Source organism: Atractosteus spatula, chromosome 13 (assembly GCF_055471065.1).
Source record: "Atractosteus spatula isolate fAtrSpa1 chromosome 13, fAtrSpa1.hap1, whole genome shotgun sequence".
Lineage (NCBI taxonomy): Eukaryota > Metazoa > Chordata > Actinopteri > Semionotiformes > Lepisosteidae > Atractosteus > Atractosteus spatula.
This window is the reverse complement of record NC_142718.1, coordinates 23,960,760-23,987,599: the sequence shown is the minus strand read 5'-3', so window position 1 is coordinate 23,987,599 and position 26,840 is coordinate 23,960,760. Positions and strand designations below refer to the sequence as shown.

General features: G+C 33.8%; 1 protein-coding gene across 1 annotated transcript in view; it reads left to right on the top strand.

Moving 5' to 3' along the window:
* LOC148821914 (uncharacterized) overlaps positions 1-26,840 on the top strand; it is a 68,449-nt gene that overhangs the window by 15,947 nt on the left and 25,662 nt on the right. Inside the window, exons 2-10 of the mRNA XM_088931044.1 lie at positions 13,116-13,334; positions 14,003-14,019; positions 14,381-14,413; positions 14,537-14,569; positions 14,947-15,000; positions 20,216-20,317; positions 21,902-21,985; positions 25,593-25,637; positions 26,069-26,122. Coding sequence (XP_088787170.1) covers positions 13,116-13,334; positions 14,003-14,019; positions 14,381-14,413; positions 14,537-14,569; positions 14,947-15,000; positions 20,216-20,317; positions 21,902-21,985; positions 25,593-25,637; positions 26,069-26,122 — 641 coding nt within the window. The remainder of the gene's footprint in view (positions 1-13,115; positions 13,335-14,002; positions 14,020-14,380; positions 14,414-14,536; positions 14,570-14,946; positions 15,001-20,215; positions 20,318-21,901; positions 21,986-25,592; positions 25,638-26,068; positions 26,123-26,840) is intronic.

The window sequence follows — 26,840 nt, the reverse complement described above, 5'->3', positions numbered from 1 at the left end:
CTGAAAGCTAGTTGCACATTTTCTTCTTTCTTTTGATGTTTATTTGCATTTTTATGTTTGCATTATTTTGGCTGTCTTGAAATTTAAGCCTCCAGTCTGTCTTGAGTGCAAGGCACAGAAATGCTTAATTTATACCAATAAATTCAGTTCAGTTCAGTTTATTTGTCATATGCACAAGCACAATGAAATGCTTATACAAATAAACCTTATTACATTTGCACATCACAGCCTGTTGATGTACTGTATACTGTAAGCTGTATATTTTTTCACCTCATAATTATTTGGCTTACATACTGTAAGGCCTATTCCCCTTTAAGAAACTAAGGAAGAGTTGACTAATAGCAGATGGGGTTTGTTAACATAAAAAAATGAACCAGTCAGAAGGATTTCAGCCAACTTCATTACATGGATTTTTTTTCCAAATGGAACTTCAGTGTAATAATCCAGGATCTGGCAGACACAACTCTTCTGAACTAAGGAATTAAACACTGGAAAATATCCTTATTTCACAATTATATTTAAGAAATATCTAAAAGTCTTAAGCATGTCTGATAATTTTGAAACATTGCTGAAATGTTTGCACTATAACACATTTTCTTTTGTTGTGCTTTCACTTGTGAACAACAATAATTCTTCTAGTGACTTTTTTGGTTTGAGATAAACATTGTGGGAGACACAGTGTGTAAGCACCGTGTAACAGGAAATTATGATATTTAATATTTGGGATATGCTTGTGTACTTAGACTTCATTGTTGGACAGACTCCTGGAAAGCAAACTAACATTGCCATTTGAATTTTATGTGATACTTTACCAAAGACAAGTCAGCTTTTAAAAACATTTAATAATGAATCAACTGTTTCACAATTAACATTTTTTTCAGTCTATAAAAATATCAAAATAGCTACGTAATAGGAATTAACCTACATTAGAAAAAACAGTTAACAAAAGAAAAAATGAGTCACAAAAGAATGACTGAAACACCATCAATTTTTTCCAAATCCACTCAAAATGATGGATATGAGTTCCTGAAAGGGATGTATTTAGTGCTAATGCCCTCCCCTCCCCCCGCATTGGTGACCAAGTATACATATTGTCATTTTTTAAATGCCATCAATAAATTTAAATGGTCTGTATCATGTGAGGGGTAATTATGACCAAGCCTTGATTGAGACAAATACCCTTATCTGTGCTGAGAATGATGAGAATTATTTTGTCTATTGATTTTGAAAGTTAAATCTGTTTGGATTATACTCAAAAACACATGACCAAGATTTGTATTCTATGTTGTTGCAGTTACTTATTAGGGAATATTATGTGCATCTACAACCTCATCAGCTTTTCCCATGTGTTGGCCTTTTAACTAGTCAGTGTTATCACTGTTACCACCTTCAGACCTTTTTAATAGTAATGGGCTGCCTGCACCTACCATAATGTCTCTCTTTAGTTCTAGACCTTCTGATGCCATCACCCTACTCTGGAACTTTGAAACAATTATGGCTGCTTCCTTTCCCATTTCCCCTCTCTCTTTACTGCTCCTATTGTTTTCCACAATCCCTGCTCACCCCCTTCTCTCCCTCTTTCCTTACTTTCTTGTCCCTTCCTTAATCCTCCTTTTTGCAGTCTCATTAGAGCCCCTCCAGTTACTGATGATCACTGCAGCTTTCAGGGTGAGAGCACACAGTGTCAGACTCTACTGGGTCTGGGTCTTTGTTCTTAATAATAATAATAATAATAATAATTAAATGAATAAATAATTGCTTACACTTATATGGTCCTTTTCTGGACACTCCACTCAAAGCGATTTACAGGTAATGGGGACTCCTCTCCACCACCACCAATGTGCAGCATCCACCTAACCTTAACTCTTGCCAACACCGATGCCTGTGTCAGTACTGGCCTCATCTGATCTGGTTATGGATCCCCAACACATTTGCTGAGTTGGAGACTCATAACCTCTAGAATACAACTGGTGTCTTCCCTCCACAAGCTTCTACCTATGGTCTCTTAAGTGCTACAGACTCCTGTTGGTCCAGTTGCTTTAGCTGGTATTTTTCTCCAGGGCCATCACTTTAAGAACATCATTATTTTGTCTTCTTTTAGGGGGTTCTATGTGGAATCTATTCTCATCTATTCAACAAACATTAGCATGTGGTTTGGTTTTATTACTGGTTCCTATTCTGCTTCCATGTCTGTGCAAATGACCTCAGGCTACTATTACCGGGTCAGTCAAAATCTTTCGCAGGCCACTATAGAATTCCAGTCAACCAATCTGGATTTTTGGGGATTTGCTAGCACCAGTTCATTGAACTGTGTTCCACGCTCATTTCTCCTTGTGCTCTGGTTATATTTCTACTGTCAGGGGATGATCTAGAAATTAGATCTGAAGTATTGTAGCAAGATTTACTGAAATACATACAATACCATAAACAGAAGTCGAGCTTAATTATGGTAACAATTGCATTGGCTAGAGATAAAATAGAAAATGAGCATTTTGAAGAGGAGGAGAAATGAAAGAATACATAGAAAGAGGACACTAAGAAAAAAAAGCTTTCATATTTTCAATGATGGGTTAGTGTGCTGTAAATATTTAGGGGGGCTTTGGTTGTGTTTCCTATGGCTGGTTGTTATGACATGTTGTGAAATAATATTTTCTGAGGGGAAGGCAGCTGCTGCATTTCATAGGGGAAATCACAGCAAACAAAAAGAAACAAGCTGGAAACCTCATACTGTAAATAAAGGCAGCTTCCCACCAAACATGGTCAATAGTATTGTAAACGTGCACTGTTTCAGTGCATTTAAAGTATTGTATAATGAGAACATAAAAAAGCTCAGCGAATCATGGTTTAAAAATAGAAAGAAAAACCAGAAAAGGATAAGAAGAAACATTAATGCATTACATATATTCTGGAGTTTCTAAAAAATAACAGCCTTTCTAAAAAACGGACTGTGTGAGTTATTAACCTCCATTTTGGGAACATTAGAATGATTTTTGACTTTTTCCAGGTCCTGTATAGCCAGGGGTATGTTGCTCTACCATGTCTATGGCATAGCTGCACATTAGTATTTGTTTTATAATCGGTGATGTACATTTATCTTTTGAATGCATTGTGAAGAGCGTTGGAATAGCATATTACTATCTGGTATTTTAAAATACTCCTGGAAGTGGAAAGGATGTAAAGCTTATTAAATTAAATCTATGTAGAAAGTAATTATTTTCATGATAATTAAGATAATTAAGAAAAATGAATACTTGCTGCTCCTCTAGCAAGGGAAATTTTGTGTGAAGGCACACAGAGCAGTAAGTGAAGTGTCAATACATCTTTTTTTTTTGCCTCCTAAAGAAATCCTTTTATATGAAATCATATACATAAAGGGTTGTAAAAATGGAGTTTTGCCAAAAATAAAATGAAAAAAAAACTTGCACACCTGACTACTTGCCTCCAATGTAAAAAGATAAATGAGTTTGTACTTGTTCTTGACCACATTTCACCTCCACGAGAATGTATAGTGAATACAATTCTTGTTAATTAGATTACATGAGAGGTTTTTCAATGAAGAACGTAAGAGGTAGCAAAGAAATTAAATAATATGGACAAGTAAGGACATGACCATCCATTTACTTCTGATTCAATTTGCATCGAAATGCAGTTATTTTGTGACTCTTTTTCATAGTGTGCTGCACCTGGAATGCTTTATTAAAGCAAGAGGCTTCTTTTCAAACATGTCCAGGCTACTTTCTAAAGAGAAAAGCTTAGGAAGGACTCTTTTTTTGGAGTTTAAATCTTTGGTTATTCCACTTTCAGGTTTTTTCTTATGTATCTAGCTGTTTAAATTCTCCTTAATCTTAAATCAAAACACTAGTCTGTCTCATTGAACACACTCATAAGCACATGGCAAAAATTTAGACACACCAAATAATCTAATCAGCATGTCTTCCTAAAGTGAGAGGAACCTGAACACTGTGTAAAAACCAATTTGAACTTATGGAAGACATGTAAATCCCATACAGAAAATGCCACTGTCCAGAACTGAGCTTAGGATCCTTATGCAGTGATGCTGCAGTACTAATTGTCATGCCTCAATGCCATTATGCTGCCAATATGTATAATTTGATTAGTATATTTTTCATAAATTTAAATCCAGATATGTTGGCTTCAAAATTGTATTATGTGTTGTATTGAGACAGGACATTTAATTTTAAATAAAGCGCTATTGTTTTGTAATACTAACTATGGTACTTAACATTGTAAAGATCAGACCAAAGTTATGTTATGTTTTTATACTTGTTGTTTTACCTGTGTAACGCTGCTCAAAATAAGGTAACAGACATGAATTTCAGCAGCTGGTGTCAGGTTACATTTTCAAGAATATGCAGCTTGGAGAAGCTGAAATAGCCCACATTGTAAGAAGTCACAATAAATCTTTCATCCAATCTGTGAAAGATATTTAATTTATATTAAAGTGAAAGTAAAGTTATAATTCCAGTGAGAAAAAAATCAGTTTTGATAGTGCAACATGGTATATTGACATGACATTGGATTACAATCTGAATAATTCATGGGAAATTCAGACGTGATGATTTGTTTTCTTGGCCTTCTTTCATTGGAAGTGGGATAATTATTAAGCAACTAAAAATAATACTGTAAAGATTCCTTAAAGTTAAATATAGAAAATTAAAGAAAACTACAGAGGCATAATTGCCTGAAATTTGTCATCACATTTTTCTGACAGCACAGTAATATTTAGTCCTAACAATGAATTGCATTTCTTTAATTTAATTGAAATCTCAGACATTTGTATGTTGTGTATTTGAGAATTATCTAGAGTGCTCATTTTTGCTACCTCTCAAAAAGCAAACATGATGATAAAAATTAATATTATGTAAATGAACTAAACATGGTGTATCATTTGATTGTCATATTTTCAGAACATAGTGAAATACTGTCCACATCCACACTCATGTTTTGAGATTCTAAAAGTCACTCATAGGCATAAATAGTTCAGCCATTAGCAGTCTTACTGTTGGCTTCACAAACATTGCACTAAACATAATCAATATTGAAATAATGCAGAAGATTTGAAAATAACATTATATACCTGACGTTTGCATGGAAGTGATTCTTAATTGGAAATTATTGCTGCCTTACCATTTTTGGTTTTCATAGTTTGAGTAAAGTTACAATTTCTCAATAATTATGGTACTGTATATGCTTTTACGGGAATCAAAGTAACCAGCGACCAATAAATGCTCTCTTTCAGGACACAGATGAGATCATACACAGTGACCCAACTATGTAAAGAATATTGGTTTAAATGTGGGCTGTTATTAGCTCGGCTATGGCTGGGAATAATAGTTCATAGCTGACATACAAAAGAAGCAAAGCTGTAATAAAATATGAAGTATAGAAAAACTACATTGGTACATATTTTGTAATAGATTTCTCATGAAAGTTCTCATTTTGCAAGACATTTGTAAAAATAAAAAATGGAAGTTTGAAACTTCTCAGGGTATTGGCAGATAAAACAACATTATAAAATAAGAGCAGTTCTGTTAGGTTTGTGCTCCTGATCTTGGAAGAATAAAAGATTACTGTCATTGTCACAGATACTGTATATATTGAACATTAATTTAATGTCCTTACAGAATACATTAATAACAAAGGTCATTCAAAGAATGAAAGTTACATACTGTATATATCTACATTTTAAATTGTATAAACAGAAAAAATATTACTTTACATAAATTAATTAAACAGCAAAATATCTGCTAAATTGTTTAACAGTGAGCCACTTATTCTCATGTTGCAAATGAAGATCAAGAAACCACTTGAGTTGGGTTCTGCCCAAAGTAAAATTGAACGTATTCTTTGCAATTTCCTCAAGTCAAATATTCCAGGAAGTAAAGAACTGAAAGAAAAACCAGAATGAAGACAGAGTGTCAATTTCTCTTTGATGACACAGTTCAATAATCACTAATCTAGCAGCCATATTTTACACATAGTCGTAAACAGTATTCAATTTATTTGGCTGCTGCTTTTGATCAGAGTGCTTTCAATTTGTAATTAGTCAAAGTGAAGGGCCTTGCCCAAGTGCATAACAGCAGTCTCTTACCCAGGATTTTAATCCACAACCTTCCAGTTAGGTGTCCATAGCCCTGTTGACATCTTTGATAGCAAAATCTTAACAGAAAGGTCTTCAGTGTAGTAGGTGTTTTATGAAAATGACTTCAGTTCTGATATGATAAAATTATATTATTAGGCTAATTTTCAACTCACTCTTGTTATCCACAGAAAGACAATATTTGTTTAGGTAACAAAAAACTTTGTTTTGTTTGCCAGAAACAATTATCAACATGTTCTTTAGCGAAATCTGTCAAGCACTGAAGTCAAACTTTTGTTCCAGATGTTCTCAACCGTTTAAAATAAGTCAAGATGGCTTGTTTTTTTTTAAACTTCATTTTAAAAACCCATTGGCATCACTAAATTTGGAACTTGCCATTATAATGTGGTTGTTGTTGCTATGTGATTTGCCTGTGTTAGCCTATATTATACGGTACATATATCTATAAAACCTGACTGCATATGTACTGTAAGATTGATAGTGTGTGGTGCATGTACTGTATATAGGTTGAAATATGGAAATGATGTGGTGTTACATACATTAAAAATAAAATCAGAAATAAATCTGTCCCAATAATACACTGTTTGACTAAAGATTTTATGCAAGCCTAGGATTTTTGCATGTGTAGATGTATAAGCAGGATATGACATACTTCCATATCTTCAAGTTTAGAGCATTCCTTAAATGTACATTGCTGTAGTCACTGTTCTACTTTATTGTTTTTAACCGCATGTTGTGGTTGTTAATTCTTTGAGATGCTTGAGCAATAGCCTAAACAGCTCTGAGACCAATTAACTATGAGTGACATGAACATAAATTTCATCTCTGAGCTTTATATTGAAGAAGTAGCTTCTCAACAAGGTTGATCATAGTCTGCACGTGCTATTGCATATTTATTATTTGGTTCAGTGTAGTAATTTAATTTTGTCATTTAGTAATTCAAATCTGAGAGCTTTTTTCTTTAAACACTTTATTTCTTTTTCAGTATAAAGAGTGTTAAGACCGAATGGAGACAGAAAACAGAAGAAAAGCTCAAACATGTGATTTTCTTTCTGGTTATTAATTTAACTTCCAAGGCTGTGCTTACTTCTCCACCCAAAAGCTGAAAAGGATTGCTCATGAGATTGAAAGTACAGTACAAGTTTAAACTAGAACAGCATACTGTTTCAATGAATTAAAAGTGTGCTCAATAGCTTTTTTGGGGGATAAAATAAACAGAAATAATGGCAATATACAGAGAAATCATGTGACCTTACTAAGATGCAAAGTTATAAAACAGTCTTAAAACACTGTACACTTAAACTTTAAAAAGGACATGGATAATCATGGGCTTTTTTGTACCTTTGAACTGTAATATGGGGTAGTTAGTAGTTAATACAGGATGTTAAAATTCAAGACCCCTAACATCTTGTTTTACATCAGAGGTCATAGAAACTGCAATTAACATGGCCTATATACAACTGTTTTCATATGATACAACACTTTATGACTAAGTAATTGCTGAAAGAGTCAAAGGTCAGACAACCTTTAAAATTTATGAGCAGCTCTGCATTGATATTTTCTGAGTGTTTCAGGATAACAGTCATTGCAATTGACATGCAGCAGTATAGTGTGAAAAATAGTGTACAGTATGCTTGACAGGTTCCCTTACTATAGGCTGTCAACTTAAAAGTTGTGCTAAAAAACTAATTGTTAATCAAATGTTACACTTTGCTAGTCAGAAAGTAGCAACAAGTTCAACAAAGTTCCTACAAGTTGGGAACATTTCCACTAAAGATAAGAAAAAGCAGTAAAAGTAGTGTAAAATATGAATCATTGTGTGTATAACTGTCAAATAATATCACATTTGAAATCAATGAGTCCACTGAGGAAAACTGCTTCATTTGCTCATTAATTTATTTATCTCAAATATTGTAATTGACCTATATACTTATGGTAATACATCAGGTTATTTTGGTGACTTTTCTGCTTAAATATATTTGTACAGTACAGATTACAAAAACTGTACTAGACATGCCATTATATATAGTAATTCAAACATGCTCATGCTTTCCAAGACAGAGAGGAAGCTGAGATCTCTGAGGGAAAAATCTAGTGGAAAATCTGCATCAGCATGGCAGAAAATAAATGCAGCCCTCAATTACATGGAATAAGCCACAGACCCTGAGAGACATGTATGTATCATGGAGACGTTAAACCTTATGAGAAGGAAAAAAAGACAGTGTGGCATACTTCTCAGGATCGTCATCTTTACTGAGGTTTTACAATGTCTGCAAAAAGTAAAGGTCTGTTTTCAGTTAAGTAAGAGAAAAAAATAGTCAGTCTTTGTTTTCTTAATAGTTGCAGGTATTGAAAAAGTTTTTTTCCCATTTTTTAACAACCCCTTTCTCTCTAGAAATTTGAAATCTAATGAAATAGATGTCCTGTAATATCTCCTCTAATATCCTGTAAATTAGCTAAATTAATTTTAAGGTTTGTATCAACTGGCTCAGCTATAAAGTCCCCTCCTGGGGTACAGACACTTGACACAAAAGGGCAGTGTAGGCAGATCAGAGAATACACACAGGGCACAGCCAAGAGCAAGACAGCAGACCACAGAATAGTATTGCATATATATTACAGCTGTTTAGAGACTCTTCAATCCAAGGGTCAAAGTATCCAGAGTTTCCAAATAGCATAGTCTTTGCAGTGCACCCAGTAACCAAGGCCACAGCTCCCTAGTCCTTTGCCAAAAATCCAGCAGTGCTATAATATATTCCCAATAAAAAACAAGAAACAACATAACTGCAATTGCATCACAGTGAAATCAAGAACATTCTTTTCCCTTTTTACAAAAAAGAAAGCTTAATTCTAAGTCTGAAAGAAAGTCATAATCTAGAAACATGGAACCACAGTGAAAGTCAGTTATGCAATGCATACAATATGGCAACTGAACAATACTAAACTGCGCTTGAGTGGTGATATGCATTTCCATATCATTTAATTGTACACAATTAAGATTTAGAATGTGCAAAAGTATACAGGAATGTCCAACAAAAAAAAAGAATTGTTGAAACATTAGATAAAGGTTCTTGAAGAATGTTTCTTTAAGAATTAGCCATAAGTCACTTGAGCTGCAGAAAAAATATGTATCTTGGGGAAAAAGGCAGATACTCTATTGCTAAATACCTTTAATATTTATTTATATGTATAGTGAAGATATTCTAATTTCTGTCCTTTATATAAATGTTTGTTTTAGGTTACATCTAGTCCAAATAACACCAAAAATTCAGATAAATACAGAAAACATAAAAGAGCTATAAGGAGAATGACAAAAAAGATAAATGTCTTCACACATTAAAGCTCTGTTATAACAACAATAACGATAGACATTGTATTGAAGGAAGTAGGAAGTGGAAAGCTTTGTCTTGCACTAGCATGTTTTATGATGAGAGAGATGCTCTTCTATTGTGGAAGTTAAATTGTGACAACAGAAACTTGTTTTTTTTTAAATGCCTTAACTGCACAGTGCAAAAATACAATGATTTTGTGAATAGAAAATCATTCTATGCTGGCATACTGCAAGTAAGCTTTTATTCTGCATGTTTATTTAAAATATTTTGTGCTTGTTTCCATTGATCACTAGTAAAATAATATTTTATTTTATTTTAGGGGCATAAACCTTATCTGCTAAATAATCAATATTAATACTATTAACAGAGATAGTAATAAGTTAGAACAGGGTGCTTAAAGGACATACAGTATTACACCTTCTTGGTACTACTTTGATATTACTGTTAACCATATCTTTTTTTGTAATGTCAAATCCAAATGTTCAATAATATCAAATTGCAATTTTTAATAAAGGTGCTGTAGCTGTCTAAACAGTTAAATCAAGTTTTAAATAGTTTCACTGTCAAGCATAACGTTACCACCTGAGTATATTTCTTTCATTGCACTTTCATATTTTTTTATGTAAAGCTTTGTCTAATCCTGCACGACTAATTCTGGGTAATGTATGTTAATGCTTTCAATAAGGATTCAAATGTCACATTGCATTTTAATACGCAAAAGATTTGGAGCATCATTTTATACAATATGATCACAGAAAGCCGGGTGTGAGTGGGTCAGAAGTTAAGGCAAGGTAGTATTGCTGCTAGTTACACTGTTTAGACTGACATTGCTGTAATGTTAAAAGCAGAGGTATTAAAGAGTTTCAAAGAGCCAAAGACTGTGTCATATAATTTTTTTTTATTATTTTGGTGTTTTAGTTTTCTTGTGGTAATTTTTTTCCCCAGTCCTGTAAATATTAGATACCATTAGTTAAGCCAGCATTATGAAAGAGAAACATTTCTAATTCCATTATGTTCATTCATGACCAGAGATTTGCAGTATTGTGCAAATCTCTTAGAGCAATGCTAAACTTTTAGCTATAAAGTAGTTGAAGATTCAGGTTATTCTATACAAAAATGATTGCGATAACACATTTTTTTAAGTTTCTGTCTTCGGTTTAGAAAAGTCAGTGTTTCTATTAATTTCTATTAATCTATTTACTTATCCAGATTTTTTTATTGAAAAACTTTGCTGTACTATGCCATCAGATTTTAATTCAGAAGAGAGGCGGGTTAACATAACCATTTGCAGAATGTCCTGACCACTATGATCTCATTAGCCTGACATGAACAGTTATTTTGTTTTTTAGGCTCATGTGTGCCACCTTGTGGTCATAAAATAAATAGGTGCATCTGCAGTAACTTTTGGGAGAATTTCATCTATTACAAAACATAAAAATAGTGAGCATTCTCCCCAAAAGAGTAATATTAAGTGTTAAAAATACAATAAAACTAGTCCAAAAATGGGTGTGCTTTTAATTTTCAAGTCGTTGCTGTTTTTTAAATCTGTTTTTATAAGCAGCTATGTTTTAATAAGAATCAGGAATTAGACTGAATTACTAAATTACCATTTTGGCTCAAGCAGCAATTGCACAAACATTTGGATATATAGCCTTTGATAGAGGGATGACTTAATATGCATTATATTTTACCTATATTCATCAGCTTCTTTTTTTGCGTTTTTTGAAGTAAGTCAAATAAGACTCAAACAGTAAACATATAATGTCATAAGTCAAAAATCCTTCATTAAAATTCACTTAAAATATTAACTTGTATTTTCAACATGACTAAACACTTTGTCTTATTAAAACCAATACATATCACTTACAAGATTTTAAACATGTATAAAGGTCTATATTTACAGACTTCAGTAATGATTCACGAAAGGCATTCAATCCAAATGTGATCATTCCCCTTTTTATGAAAGCAAAATTGTCCCTTTTTAGGCCACAAAAACTTGAGGGAAAATGTCCAAAATGAAACTTGAACACTATCCTATAAACCACCCTTTGATTTTCAAAGAGTTGACTTTGAACTCATACCTATGTACAATATTAAAACTCTTTCCAAGTGTATCTAATGGGTGAGGTTTGTAAGCATTTTCTGTTTTTCATTGTTTTAAAAATATTCACAGACTTGTCTGTGTTCAATTATATACTGTGCTTGTAGTAAAATTACTTGGCAAATGCTATCAGTTCTGTACTGTATATCTCTAGCCAGGAAAGGCCTTAATAGTTGGTGGCATTTCCATAACAAATCATATCAAAATCTAATTAGCAGGTATCCAAGCATTACAAATTGGAATATGAAAGATCAGATGATGTGATCCTTCTCACAAGGGCTTTTTCTCATACTCCCATAACTCATTTTATAACCTGCATTTCTCTCTAGTGTCTGGTCAGCTCCCCACTCTTAAATGACATCTAGGAAGAAAAAAAAATAACTTACTGGAGGGTAAGCATTTTTAAATGGCTTCCTTTAAAAAAGGAAGAGCTGACACCAATGGTCTTGCAAGTACTTGCAGCCCAGAGTAACTCTATCTTGTGGCATAGTAGTATAAATGCTGAGGGGAGCTCTAGAAACCTTTTACTGAGAGAATGCAAGATACCAACATATTGCTGTGCTCTCTCACATAGTCTCAGATAGGATTTCACCTCCCAGGGCAATGAAAAAGTCTATTGCATATTTCCTGTGTCAATACATTGAAAGCAGAGCAGCATCAAGCTAAAAACTATGTCAATCACTGCCTTGAAATGGCTCCTGGGTCTGTGGTCTCTCCTTTTCCTAATTTGCTCTAATTGAAATTGACAGATGTAACTGTGTTTATGCTAGTTCTCTAACTGCATCTGATAAACATAATACATGGATCTTTAAGCTCCCTTGATTAACAGGCCTCATTACTAGGTGCCCATAATTCCCTTCTAGAAAATATTTATAATGAAAAACCTTAGATTCTTTACCGTAGCACCCAAGTGCAGGGTGTCTTCTGAAGTTAGGGCCAGAGTCCATCAAATTTGAGGGTATCATATGTAAGTGAAACGCTATCATTTCAGCTCCAAGCAGAAATGGAGAACTTTCAATCCATTACTATTGTTTACTCACTTCAGAGATTTCACTCTCCTTTTTCTCATGCTGGAGCTTCCTGCCTTCCTGGCTTCTCTTCTAAACCTTCCAATTAGTCCTGGGGTGTGGCAAGTTCCACTCAGAGCCCATCTTATGTGTTCCTTCCCTCATGTGAAATCTCTCTGAATGCCAATTATTCTGAATGCTAATGTTGCCAATTAGCCCATGTTTGCTTCATTTTACACTAATCAAAATAATGTGTATGTTTCTGTAGGACTGCACATATTGGGATGTGTCTTACTGTGGTGTGTTTGAAGTGTTCTTTACTGGTCAGATTCCTACATACTGCATATATTTAAAGATAAAAAACAGCGAAACAGTGATGCTACTGTATATACAATTTTTTAAATAATGATGATGATGATGTTCATGTTGGAATAATGAAAGATGTGTATTGGATTAATAGAAGATGTACATTGTAAAGGAATATAAAATGTGAGCAAAAAAATACGTTAACACAAATACACATTTTATTCTGATGGCTTTTGGTTTATTTCCAGGAGATGATTTAAGCTGCACAGAGAATGGTCAGGTTTACACAAACAGAGATATTTGGAAGCCAGGGCCATGTCGGATCTGTGTCTGTGACAGTGGAGCAATTCTCTGTGATGAAATCCAATGCGATGAGATAACAAACTGTGAAAAACCTGTGATTCCGGATGGAGAGTGCTGTCCAATTTGTCAAGGAAATGACAATCCTACCACACATGGTGGAAATGGTATGTTTCAACAACAAAATAATGTATTATTAGATACAATAAATCTGTGATAGTTTGTTTCAAATCTATTGTTAATATAGAGTTGTAAAGTTCATGATACATATAGCTTTTAAAACATTTTGCAGATAACCTTTTCACTGTATGTGTACTTTTACACTAATTTGAATTTTAAATTTAATTTCCCTTTTTCCACCTGAACATATATTTTCAATACTTATTATCTTCCAATTACTGAAATATTGAAATAACAAATGTATTCATTTTAACAATGAAATGAAAGATTATTCTATAAAACTGTTTAGATTAACATTATCTGAAAAATATGTTGCAATGAACAGAATAATGCTGTGGTAGTAGCCACACAGCCAGGTCTAGATTGAACTGCAGAGAATTTGCCCATATGATTTATTTCCTTTGTATTTTGTTGATTGGCAACATTTAAAATAAGATCCAATGTTTTCTACGTTACAGGAAAAGCAAAAAAAGAAATACTGCATGCATTATACATCTAGATATAATTAATATTTTGTCAGAATGTTCAGAATTCAATTGTGAAAAAACTGTATCCATGTGTTTAGATGAAGACACAATCTATTACTAAAGAAAGGTTTATATTTTCATCATTGTGTAATCAAATACTAATACCATTGACATATTTTTTGTCTTAGGTGGTAGAAGCTATAAGGTAAGTGAAAGAGCTAATGTTCATTTATATTACAATCTGGAATTCTACTAAAGTGCAAAAGGAGAAGACAAGGCAATAATGGTTAGAAATGGAGATGATAATATTTGTCATGATTATTGACACACATTAAGCGTTCTGTTGAGGAAATAAAGCTGACGTATTTTCTTGTTATGGTGGTCACATATTGTTTTTCAATCTCTATTCTTTTCAACACCACTTAACAATAAAGCTTAAATCTATCATTTCTATTTGAAAGTCTAATTTACTATTTTTATTATTTATATTAGACTAGTGTGATTCCAAAAGAAACAGACTTCCATAAATTGATCTTTCCTTCCTCTTTTGTTTTTAACATTTTCAGGGTCAAAAGGGTGAACCTGGAGATGTCCCATTTGTAAGTTTATGACACCATGAACATTTCAAACTTAAAAGACTATCCATATTCAAACTGTTTCTAAGGGAAACAATCATACAACAAGAATTTTACAGTGTTCTATTCTTTTTTTTTTATGAACAGATAACGGGTATAAGAGGTCGTCCAGGACCCATGGCAAGTATTTCTCATTGTGAACTAATGGATTTTTATGTTTTCCTACTTTTTTCATTACAATAAGTAATTTTCACAGAATTTTGTTTTATTACATCAAGATTTTGTCTTTCAGTTTTGATATCAGTGTTTGCTCTCTCTTGTAACACTAGATGGCATTCTAGAGAATGACAGACATCTGTGTAATTTTTTTTTAATTTCAATTTGGATTGGATTCAAATGGATTGCAAGAATGTTTTTGTATTTAATGTGATATTATTTGACAAAAGAAAATATCCTAATTTGAATTTCAATTTGTAATTGAATACAATTTGATATTGCTTAAGTTGTATTATGAATAACTAATATTGTTAGTTATAACTTTCTGCTTTTATTGGTAGGGACCTCCAGGTGCACAAGGGTACAGAGGAGCCCATGGTCCCAAAGGAAGGCCGGTATGTTGCCAGCTGATCATTTCTCAAAACAAACTGTTTTCCTTCCCTGAACAGGATAACTTACTGTCATTCTTATTGTATATGTAAGTACTAGTCAAGTAAGTGCTTCAGTAATAGTTAATGGGATCTCTACTGCCTCCTTTTGGTAAGAGAATGATAAGAAGAGCAATAAAAAAGAGAAAAACCATGTCTGTCTTTTGAAGGTCTTTAAGAATTAGATCAGCGATAATTTCTTTTTACTCATAGTAGTTGATATAATTGCACCCTTAATAAAGAATCCCATTGATTTTATATCTGCATAAGTACACAGTTTTATTGTTAATATTATAGATATTGATAGTTTCACAGATTTGGAAACCTGTATTCAATTATTGGAAAATAACCCTGGCTTGAAACATAAATAGGACAATCACTTATGAAATATGCAACATTTTGAGAACTCTTTTTTATCCTTCCAGTGCAGTTGTCAAAGATATATAAAGATGAAGCACTGATACTGTCATCATCCTCATTCACTAAAAATCCATGTGTGTAATGTAAAAAAACTGACTGGCGAGTTCAAACAGAGATACAGTAATCTGATTTGTAAAAATCTGGAATTATTTCAAAGACTTGCAATGACAAGTACAAGAATCTCCTATTACATCATCAAACAAGAATACCTTATCATATTTTGTTCTTTAATTTTAAAAAGATGGAAGAATTGGTATCATACCTGCATAATTTGAATGTTTTTTGGCTGATTCACAAGTATATATTTGTTGGTCCTGTGGTTGCTTTCTTTCCCATTTGAGTAATTATTCTACACAGCTGTTAAAAACACTGGAGGAAAAAAACCTTTAATATTTTGATAATAATTACATTGAGTTATTCAAAGAAAAACTAACCAATTCCATATGTTCAATAACAAAATATGACATCAGAATGCATTCATGATAAAACTGGAAAACATAACTATAATGAATAACTAAAATGAAATACGTGAATACCAATTTCCAGGTACATCCTGGGAAATTCTTGTCAAAGTAAGACTTTCTTATGAACGTAAGAGATAATTTCTTGGTTGTACCTAGTAAAATATATTTTGCAATCATGTAGTATACAAATTTACTGTACATGGATAATGTCTTAAAGGCAGAGCAAGAACTTCCCTGCATAAAAATTTAAAACTATTAAAATGTAGAATGCCACCATCTAATTTATAAAAAATAAAATGGAAGAATTTCAGAAATTAAATGGATTTGTTATTATGTCACAATTATAATTTAAACTTCATAACTGACTTGAAATGTGTTTGAACACAGACGGTCCTTGTGGTCCATAGTTATAGTAAAAGGTTAAATACATCCAATACATAGTAAACAATAAACATTTATGCTATTTACAGTAATGTGGAAATTATCAAAGAAAAGAGAAAACGATATTCAAGAGGTTCACAAACAGCTTAGTAAGAAAGACTGATGGGAATAAAGTAGTGGCAAGATGTCATCATGGAGTGACTTAAAAACAAATTAATGCAAATGAGTCTGAAAAATCAGTACCAAGGGTAAATGAATTCCATTAAGACTTTAATCCTTTAATGAGCTATATACACTAACTTACAGAGCAAGAATAACTCAATAACTTAAATTTACATACTGTAGCCATGTGTAGTGCGATGGCTGTCAATTCATAGTGCTGTGTAAGTAGTGTGCAGAATCAGAATATGATGCACATTTCTGCCTTCAGTGCTCAAGATTCCAAACATTTCCAAAGAGAAAGATACATTTTTTCCATTGTGCAGCCAATGGTACATGCAACTAAAAAGTACAAAGAAATGTAATAGTGAACCCTGATTCCTCAGCGCAAGAACTCTTTAAATACTCTGACCATAATAAGCAGACAAGACATTGAGTGTTGTTTTCCTGCTGATACCATACTTCTCCTCACCTGTTCTTCAACAGATTTTCATGTCTTTTGATGTGTCTTATGCAATGTCTTTTCAAAGTTTGCAGAGTTAATCTCTTCCAAGAGATTAAAAAATATCGCAATGATCTCCTGTGGGTGTGGATTCAGTTCTTAGAAGAGAGTGAAATCCAAATTCTGACATTCATTGAGCAATCTAAGGTTGATCGGTTTATTTAAAATGCTACCTTTCTTGGGTACGTGTTAGATTTTAGCAGGACAGCTGCAAATGTTAATGGAAGAAACAAGAAGGCAAATCCTCAAGGTGTACAACACACAAATAAGTAAAAATGAATGTACACTTAGATATACACTTACACAGGTTCATTTACATTACTTAGAGTTTGCAATTGCAACGATCTATTCCAGATTGTTATGGTGACTGCTGGACACTTGATGTGGGAAATATAGGTAAGATGGATATAATTTCATACAGAGACCCGCTGTATTTTCTTCTACCATAGAGGAAAAGTCACGAACTCAAACTTAATAGAGCAAAGTGCTAAATATAGGCTGTGCCCAAGAGCAACCTCTGCAAAAAGTTGGGAAATTGCTGCAAGAGGGGTGCCATCTGTCAAGGAACACAGAGCAATAGCTACTCTACTCACAAATTCACCATTACCATGCCCAGATATCCTTGGGTAATGGAGATTAGTTTGGAACAGGTAAGTCAGAGCCCATCAGGTGTGCCATACTGGGATACGGACACTTGGAGCACAGTCAAGAGAGGCTTTGCTCACCAATTTAGTTGCTACAGATATCTCCCCACCCACAGAATCAAACACATCCTCAGAAACATGTAAAGAGAATTTATCCAGGCAGTCAGAATTCCTCCTCTGATGGAAAGGGAACAGGCTACCCCAGAGGAACATCAGTGAATCCCTGCAGCTGCTATTGGGCTTTCTTCTGTAATAGGAGCGGCACAGACATCTGCTTACCTTCATGCAGGAAGCTCATTGATTGTAAACCCTATACTTAAAAATTGGACAGAATAATTAGGAGCAAATGAAATAACAACTCAACACAGCACCTGTTCTCTCCATGTAAACAAACAAACAGAAAGGAAGAAAGAAAAGGACAAGGAGAGCACAACAAGAAGCACTAACAATAAAGAAAGCTGGAAGATGCTCTTCGGAAGGAACATAGAATAGGGAAAAAAGAGACTCTAATCTTTTTTGGTTTTAAAAAAGGGAAATGGTGCCAAAAGACCTGGGGCAATAGACAAAAGAAGAGAAGATAATAGACAACGGGAGAAGTTCCAAACTGAAGTTTAGAAAAGTGATTTATCAGGCAATACACACATTCCCCAGTTGTTCTTTCCCAGTAAGTAAAGGAAATAATGGGTGACCATCACACTTAAACATCTGCCTTATCAATATCTGTAGTATATTACAGAAGAAAAATAGTTATATTTTCAGAGAAGCAAAGATATTACTGAATTATGGGATTACAATGAAGAAGAATGAACAATATTATTCTCTTTCCCAGCCTCCCTATTTCCAAACAGGCCCACTGTTCCTAAAGAGTACTCTTTATTTAATAACTACATGAAATATATTGGTTTTCTCTTATCATTGTACATTAAGTTATCAACAACTCTACAATGTAATTTTTAGGCTCACTAAATATGACCATATTTTGAATATTCTGATAAGATGGTGATACATTTTTCAAAGCTTATTCGCATTATCTTTACCTTAAATATGTTTTTACTCTTTTCTCTATCTTTAGGAATAACGAAATAACAGTTGTTGTCAAGAACTAAGTAGTACAATCCCTTCTTTGTTACTTACAGAACATAACAACCAGTAATGCATTACCCTTTGGTTTCCTTAAATACGATGACTTCATGCATTCCCCAACACAATGATTAATTTTTATGTTAACTTTTAATAACCATAATTGAAACCATGTGCATTAACACTTTGAATAAACAGTTACTATTCACCAAAAAGCTTTTAGGTTTTCTAGAGGAGATCAAAATGTATTTAATTATCAATGTTTTACATTAAAATAATGTAGCAAAATGAAAAGTTTAAGCTGGTGTCAATAATACACATAATCTCATTTTAAAAAAATCAGTTATAAATTCATTTTCCCACTGTTTTTCTCCAACGCCACAACTGAAATGTTGCCCTTTACCAATAAATGTCCTAGAATCAGTAGTATAAGAGTATGTTTATCTGATGAAGATTTTTAAAAGCACATGGACTTATCCTAACATATAGGCCTTACGTACTGTCATAATTATTTATCTACAAACAGGCCATAACTATGTGAGTTTTTGTAGCTAGTAAAGTGTTTATTGATTCCATGAAACACAAAAATGGTTTCCTTTGCCAAGAAAAGATGAAAAGAACACACATCCATAAATCACAGAGGTGCTATCCAGAGAAAATATAAAAAGTAGACACACTCTTTATTCCCCAAAATAAATTTTGTGTGGGCAGCACGGTGATGCTGTGGTTAGCATCACTGCCTTACAGTGCTGGAGCCCTAGGTTCAATTGGGTGTGCTCTGGGTGCTCCAGTTTCCTTCCACAGTCCAAAGAAATGCTAGAAACTTAATTGGTTTCTTGGAAAAGTGGCTGTGGTGTAAGCATGCACCTTGTGATGGAAAGTATACACCACTCCAGGGTGTATCCTGCCTCACGCCTGTTGGTTGCTGGTATAGACTCCAGCTACCCCATGACCCTGTTTTTGACAAAGCTCTTAGAAAATGGATGGATGGAACTGTCAATGTTTTGGCACAAAGGCCTTCACAAGGACAAATGCATCTGATCATATATTGTACAGTGTAGTAAAAAATCTTAAAGGGGTGTACTTACTTTTCCACCACATTGTATAAACTGTAGTGGATCTTTGGTTAAACAAATATGTTTGTCCTGTTGAAGGTGAATGAGTGCTGAAACATTGACAGTTGTTTATTGAAATGTATTTGAAGTATAGAGTGTACATCCAGTGGACTCACATTTTATATAGTTTTACTTTACTGACAGAAACTTTATGAATTGTAGTATCATCATCAACTGTAACTCTACCTGTGTGGTGGTGCAAATTATTTTTTTGCTGTGTGCAAAACAACAAAAATGCTGACATGGGAAAGAAAATAATCAATGAATACTAGATTAGATACTATCACTAACATCCTTGGCCTTCCTACACTTCTAAGTAAGTAGCTGATTTCACCAGTTGCCCAAAATATTACTGTTTTTGACAGAAAATCATACTACTGTATGTGAAACAGAACTGATAGAGGAACTTCCTTTTAGGGTCCCAGAGGTCCACCCGGTTTTGACGGAGAGCCAGGAGTCCCTGGACAACCTGGTGAGCCTGGTCCCCCCGGTCATCCTACACATCCTGGCCTGGACAGTGTAAGTACTCTTGTACACTGAAAAAAATACAAAATTTCTCCTTCGTGTTTTACTTTAATATGGCTGCACATGCTCTGCTATCCCTGTGTATTGGGATAGCAAAGTCACAAAGTCAAAATCTTGTTTGTTTGCTTTACAGTTAGTTTAATTGATCATAAAATTAATGTAAATGTAATCACAAAATAACATACATTATATGATCATGAGAACAAAAGGTACTTCAACTTAAGAGATTTCAAGTGACCACAGTATTGGGAAATATTCACTTTAATACATTTCTGAGTTCTGATTTAGTAATTGGTTCCATATCACTTTGAAACAATAAGTGTATGAAGCCTGGCCCATTAAGCTTGCCTAATTCTTTGTGTAAACATTTGGGATGTGTTACCAAGCCTTTTGTTGCAGAATTTTTGAGTTATTGTCTATATTCATGAGGTGTTCTGACAATTTTTCTTCAATCTGTAAAATGAATGCTCAATCAGATTCACATAAAGGGATTGACTTTTTTTCTCCTGATTAAATCCTGGGTTGTTGTCATGCTGAACATTATAAATGCCACCCAATAAATATGCAAGTATTTTCTGCTATGTAAAGACCAATAAATCAATAAAAATAAATGAGTTATTTCCAGAGACTGCTAAGAATGCTCAGGCCATGATATTACCCCCACTATGCTTCACAGATTAGGGGGTGTTCCTTGGACCATCTGCAATATTTTTTTCTCTACATTTTAAAATACTCATCACATTGGTAAAGGTTTATCATGGTTTCATCTGTCCAAAAAACTTTGTTCCCAAACTCTACAGGCTCAGATTTGTAGATCCGAGCCAATTCTAATATTACTTTCTCATTCTTGGATTCTGATGAGAGGTTTACATCTGGCAATGTAGCCTTTATAATTCTTCTACATGTAAATTTTAATAATTTACATGTTATCGATTTCACTGACAGTCGTTTTAGGGTTTACCTTCATAGCTCTGAATATTGTTGGTCTTTAACTGCAGATGTTTTTCTTAGCAGATCCAGTTTTGGCTAATGGGGAATTGTAACTATTATTGCCTTCTTCTTCAGTACTCTATATTATGAAATGTGTTTCATTATGACTTTCAAACATATATTATAAGCTGTTTATAGTGTAGGCGTCTTTTACATTTTAATTTATGTTATGTCTTTTTCTTTTCTCTTTACTTCACTTTAATTACAGAAGCCTATTGGTTTAACAGTGTGCCACTGTGTGCCACTGTCCTCATATTAGCACAAAAACCATGACTGAAATCACCTATTCTCAAAAAGGGACCAGCCAAGGAATGCATAATATCTGCATAGAAAATCCATTAACTTTGTGAAATAAATCCCAACCTTCCAAACAGGAATCAATATCATGCTAGAACAAAAAAAAAAGGATAAATATGTCTGATAATATGTGTTTAAAATTTTAAACTATTCTATTCCAAAATGTTAATTAAGATGCTTAGTATACTTTTATTGAACTTGTTCAATAAAATGTAATACATTTTGTATAAAATGAATATATCTAATCACTTGGATTTATATATGTATATTACTGTCAATCTCCTTTTTCAGAACCATTTTGCATCTCAAATGGCAGGAGGTTTTGATGAGAAGTCAGGACTTGCTGGCCAGGTTGGAATGGTTCCTGGAACAATGGTGAGAGTTAAGAACTGAAAACATAACTATGGTCGTATTGAGACTCAGCATTTCTTTCTGAACAGTGCTTTCATTGTTGGAAGACCTTGAAATGTATACATTGCCTTGCTTCACCACCTACCAGTATTATCACATTTTTATAAAATACAAGTAACTCATACAATGTTTTTCAAATGAAATGTCATTCAAAAATGTAATGATAGAAATTGAATAGCATTATATGTGAAGAAAGTGGAATGTCTGCAGAATCTGCAAAGAAAATATAAAAAGTGAAATTTGCTGTTTAGATAAGTATGTAACACCAATATTTTTTTTTTGGGGGGGGGGGGGGGGAAAGTGCCTAGGAGCTTAGCAAAGTGGTCATTCTTGCCCATTCTTCTACTCAAAGTTACTCCAGTTCTGTCAAGTTTTTTGGGGATCATTGATGGATTGCATTCTTGAAGTGTTTCCATAAGTCTTCCAAAGGACTGAAGACAGGCCTTTAAATGGGCCACTGAGGACATTAACTGTCTTCTTGGTAAACCACTGCATTGTTACTTTGACCTTTCGTATTGTTATAAATGGGGAGGGGGGATATAAACATTAGTGAATAAACAGGAAATGACCAAGCAGATAAATCAATGAGTAAAATGAATAATCATAAGCCCCAGCTTGTAAGGATTTATTCGAGGATATACCCGAGCGATTGGTATAGTTAGAGGCACATGAATTCTTTATTCTCTGGCACAGCTTGCAGTGACGACATGACGTTTAAAATCAAGCCCTCAAAATGCACTCTTATTTTCATTAACAGAAGATACTCAACCCATGTTATCGACCCTCTTCTGAGCCAAAAATAGCCCTTGGAACATCAACCCTGTTAGGAACTCCCAGACTCACAACTGCATTCCGGTGCTTCCATACCACCCCAACAACCTTTCTATCCCCAGGACCATTAATGACAACCTCCCCATCTTATAAGATGATCCCTCCACTCATACCATTTTTACCGACCGCCCCATCATCTCATACCGCCGACCACCTAATCTGCGTAACCTTCTTGTTCACAGCTCCCTTGACCACCTCCAGCAATCATCCATACCAGGGACTTTCCCCTGCAACAGAACTCACTGCTTCACCTGTAAATATATATCCAAAACCACACACATTCAAGGCCCATCTGGACAATTCCAGATCACTCAGATGACATCTTGTACTTCCAGCAACCTTATTTACTGCTTCTCTTGCAGAAAATGCCCAGCTATTTACATTGATGAAACAGGAAGGAGACTGGGAGATCATTTCAGGGAACATGTCAGGGCTGTAAGGATCAAAGATCTCTCCAAGCCCATAGTTTCTCATTTCACCTCTAGCTGCCATAATCATACTGATCTCTTCGTCTGATTTCTCAAAGAGGGGTTTACTCCAATTGCAGAAAGACATCCAAAACCAAAATTATCCTGAAACTAGGATCACACCTTCCCCTTCTCTCACTGACAGACTAATTTCCTTCTGATTATCTCTATTCATCTGCAGGTTTTGACGGCACACCTCCCTTAACCTCTCTCAACTTCACACCACCTGAGTGTAAATACTGCTTCTCTCCTGCTCCCTTCTCCTCTCCATTCCCAGCTTTTGTTCTCCCATTCTTTATCAACTGCCAATTTTCCACAGCCGAAATGTTGTGTTTCTTGTCTTTTCTTTTTTTCAGCATGGAATAAACCTTTACTTCTTCCTTTACAGCCTAAACATGCTGACGCAGCTACCTACTTGAACTACTTCAACTCTAAATGCCTACCAAGTCCAGAATAAGATATAAAATATCTTCTAAAATTATAAGAATACAATCTTTCTCTCTCTGCAAATCTGGATGCCACAAAAGAAATAGGAACCTATCTCCATATTGTAAAATTCACTCACTAACCAGGAAAAAACATTCTTAACCAGGGGATTCTTCACTCAGGAAATCCAATTTACTAAAAACTACAGAATAGCAAGCAATCTTAGCCAGGTTCAAATACTTGAATCTCGGATGATCTCGAATAAGGACCTCTCGCCTGGCACACGCTTCAAGTTCTCTGTCCTTCTGTCTCCCCTCCTCTGTCTCTCATGGTTTGTCCTCTATCTTTTATCCTACAATTCTGACACTATTAATAATTAACCAGAACTTACTTTACTAAGGTAAACCAGAAGATTCTTTTGATCAATGTTTCTCACACCCAGCATAACTAAGTAAACATCCCTTGGTTTTGAGCTCTAGGAAGTGGAAATGTTGACACTAGTTAGGTGTTACCCATTGTCTCCAGATTCCTAAAGACACCTCATTGTCACCTAACTCAGCCTGTACCAGTATCATGGAAGTCTTCGTTTAGTCATCACTCAGTTATTGGTTCAGCTTTTGAATATGTGAATATGGGGTGATATGCTGTGTTTGATTTGCTCCAGTTAATTTTTTTAATAATTGAATAAATTCAATTTATTCCATATCACAGTAAAATATTCTACCATATGACTGCTGCATTTCCAAAAGGAGATTTAAAATATTTTTTTTTATTTTTTGTTTCTTTCTTGCCTCTCTCCCATATAGGCCACATTTGTGTGGTTCCTGACACTAACAATTTTTGAATAGTAACTCCCATTTCAGAACTTTGCAATTTTTATGATGCAGATTCCACTTTTTATTGCTTGATTTTGAAATGCTTAAAGGAAAAGTAATCTTTTGCTAATCTGAGCATCTCTACCACTTTATCCCTGATGTTTCAAAAGCTCCTCGATCTAATTATTTGTTGTATTACTATATGAGTTGTCAATTGAATTAGCTATTTAACATCTGAGGGAATGTAAGCAGACAGATGTATTTACTCTGAAGTTAAATAAAACTTACACTTATTGTTAAAAATTACACACAGATGGAGACCATGAATGTAAATCTGTGAATTGTCACATTATTTTCTTGTACCTGAACTGATTTACTGTAAGGTTGCTGTAGCAAAAAGTTTGAATACATACTGTATGCAATAGGGAATCTTACAATTCCTTAAACCTTCAATTTATTTTTCACACTTTAAGAATTTTTAGCTTTATCAGTTTTAAGTTAATTGCAAATAATTTTATATATATTATATATCCTAATTTAAAGTCTCATGTTTGCAATCTTGGAATGCTATAAGACATGGAAAGTTTTCAAGGCCTGTGAGTAAGTTTGTAAAATACTGAATAATAATTACTTTAACTGAATAAGGGACATTTTATTTTAAATTACAAACTTGAAAAGCGTTAAAATACGGATTAGTAAATCTTATCAACATTGTTTTATTCCTAAAATCATTACAAATGAGATTGCAACATATAAATCATGTAGCTTAAAGTCGCCAGGGACAAACAATTTTTGCACTAAAGAAGCATAAAATATTTCCAAAATATAAAATAAATTAAATAAAATTAAATAAAATAAGTTTTTACTTGTTAAATGTGTCCAAAGAAGGCCATACTAATGTATTTTTATTTAATCATTTTGAATTATATTTTGTGTGTTATGCAAGTTAAGAAACAATAAATACAATAAAATGACAATAAAGCTGATATTCTTGTTCTTGGGATTTTTATTATTGTGTTTTGTTTGTTTTAGGGACAAGCAGGTGCAAGAGGACCCCCAGGGCCACCAGGTCAACCAGTAAGTGTTGAACAGTATATAAAACCATGCTTCTTGTCCTAGCTTGTCCAACATGCAAGTATTGAATGTACGAATAGTATTGTATGGAATTAGTGGTCTGTAATGACAAAAATGGAATTGAATCCATTCCTTATACAATTCCATTAGTTTGCTTACTGATGAGACTACATTTTTTTCTTTATGGACTATTCTTAAATAAGGTAATGTATTTATTAAACTAACAATGTATTTTATAAACGTGGAAGCGTAATTCATAAAATGTCTTAGTATTTGTACTGAAAAAACCCCACAAAAATTCAAAATATAATTGAATTGATATCCAAAAACATTTCTGTTGTCAAACCAGAAATTGAAAAATTTTAACATGGTTTATCAAGCACATCATAAATTAATTTTTGGTGGATGAATGACCCAATTTTTTCACTTCTTAGGGTCCTGCAGGTCCACAGGGTTCTCCAGGAGAATCAGGAGATCCAGGACAAATGGTAAGAAGGTGTTGAAACTTTAAAAACAAAATGGGTAATAGGTCTGGGAAAGCAAGGTTGATAATGAAAAAATAACTTTTAGGCCTATATCCTAGGGTTAAGCTAGGTTAGGAGAGGCTATGTGGATTTACTAGAACTTGACAAAATGCTTCCTATAGGTGTGGAGTTGTCACCTAGACATTTTCTATTGTTTTTTTTTCTATACACTTGCCAGTTGGCAGTGTAATAATGGAAAATGCTGTTTACTAGTAGAAGTGTTTTGTGCATTTGCTGACCAAACGAAGGTGAAAATACAGGAAAAATGCAGCTGAAAAAGTAACAAAATCAATCAAAGTTAACATCTCTACAGAGATGATATGCAAAGCCCATTTAATAAGCTTTATAACTACACACTTGGAGAACACGTTTCATGTGGTAGGTAATTCTGAAACAACAAGAGTACAGTGTCCTACTTATTGTAATGTTTTACTCAACAAAAAGGTGACAGAAATGTGATGCCTTATTGAAATACTGTATATTTATATATTACTGAAATATCTGTATATTTCTATATATTTTCCTTTTTATAGCACTAAATAAATGATAGCACCCACTGATGAGAGTTCTACTGTGTACAAAATGACCACAACAGTAGTTGTGTTCCAAGCTGAAGGTGAAGGCACGCATTTACCACACAATGTATTCCCTCATCTTTGTTCCAAATTGTATTTCTATGAAC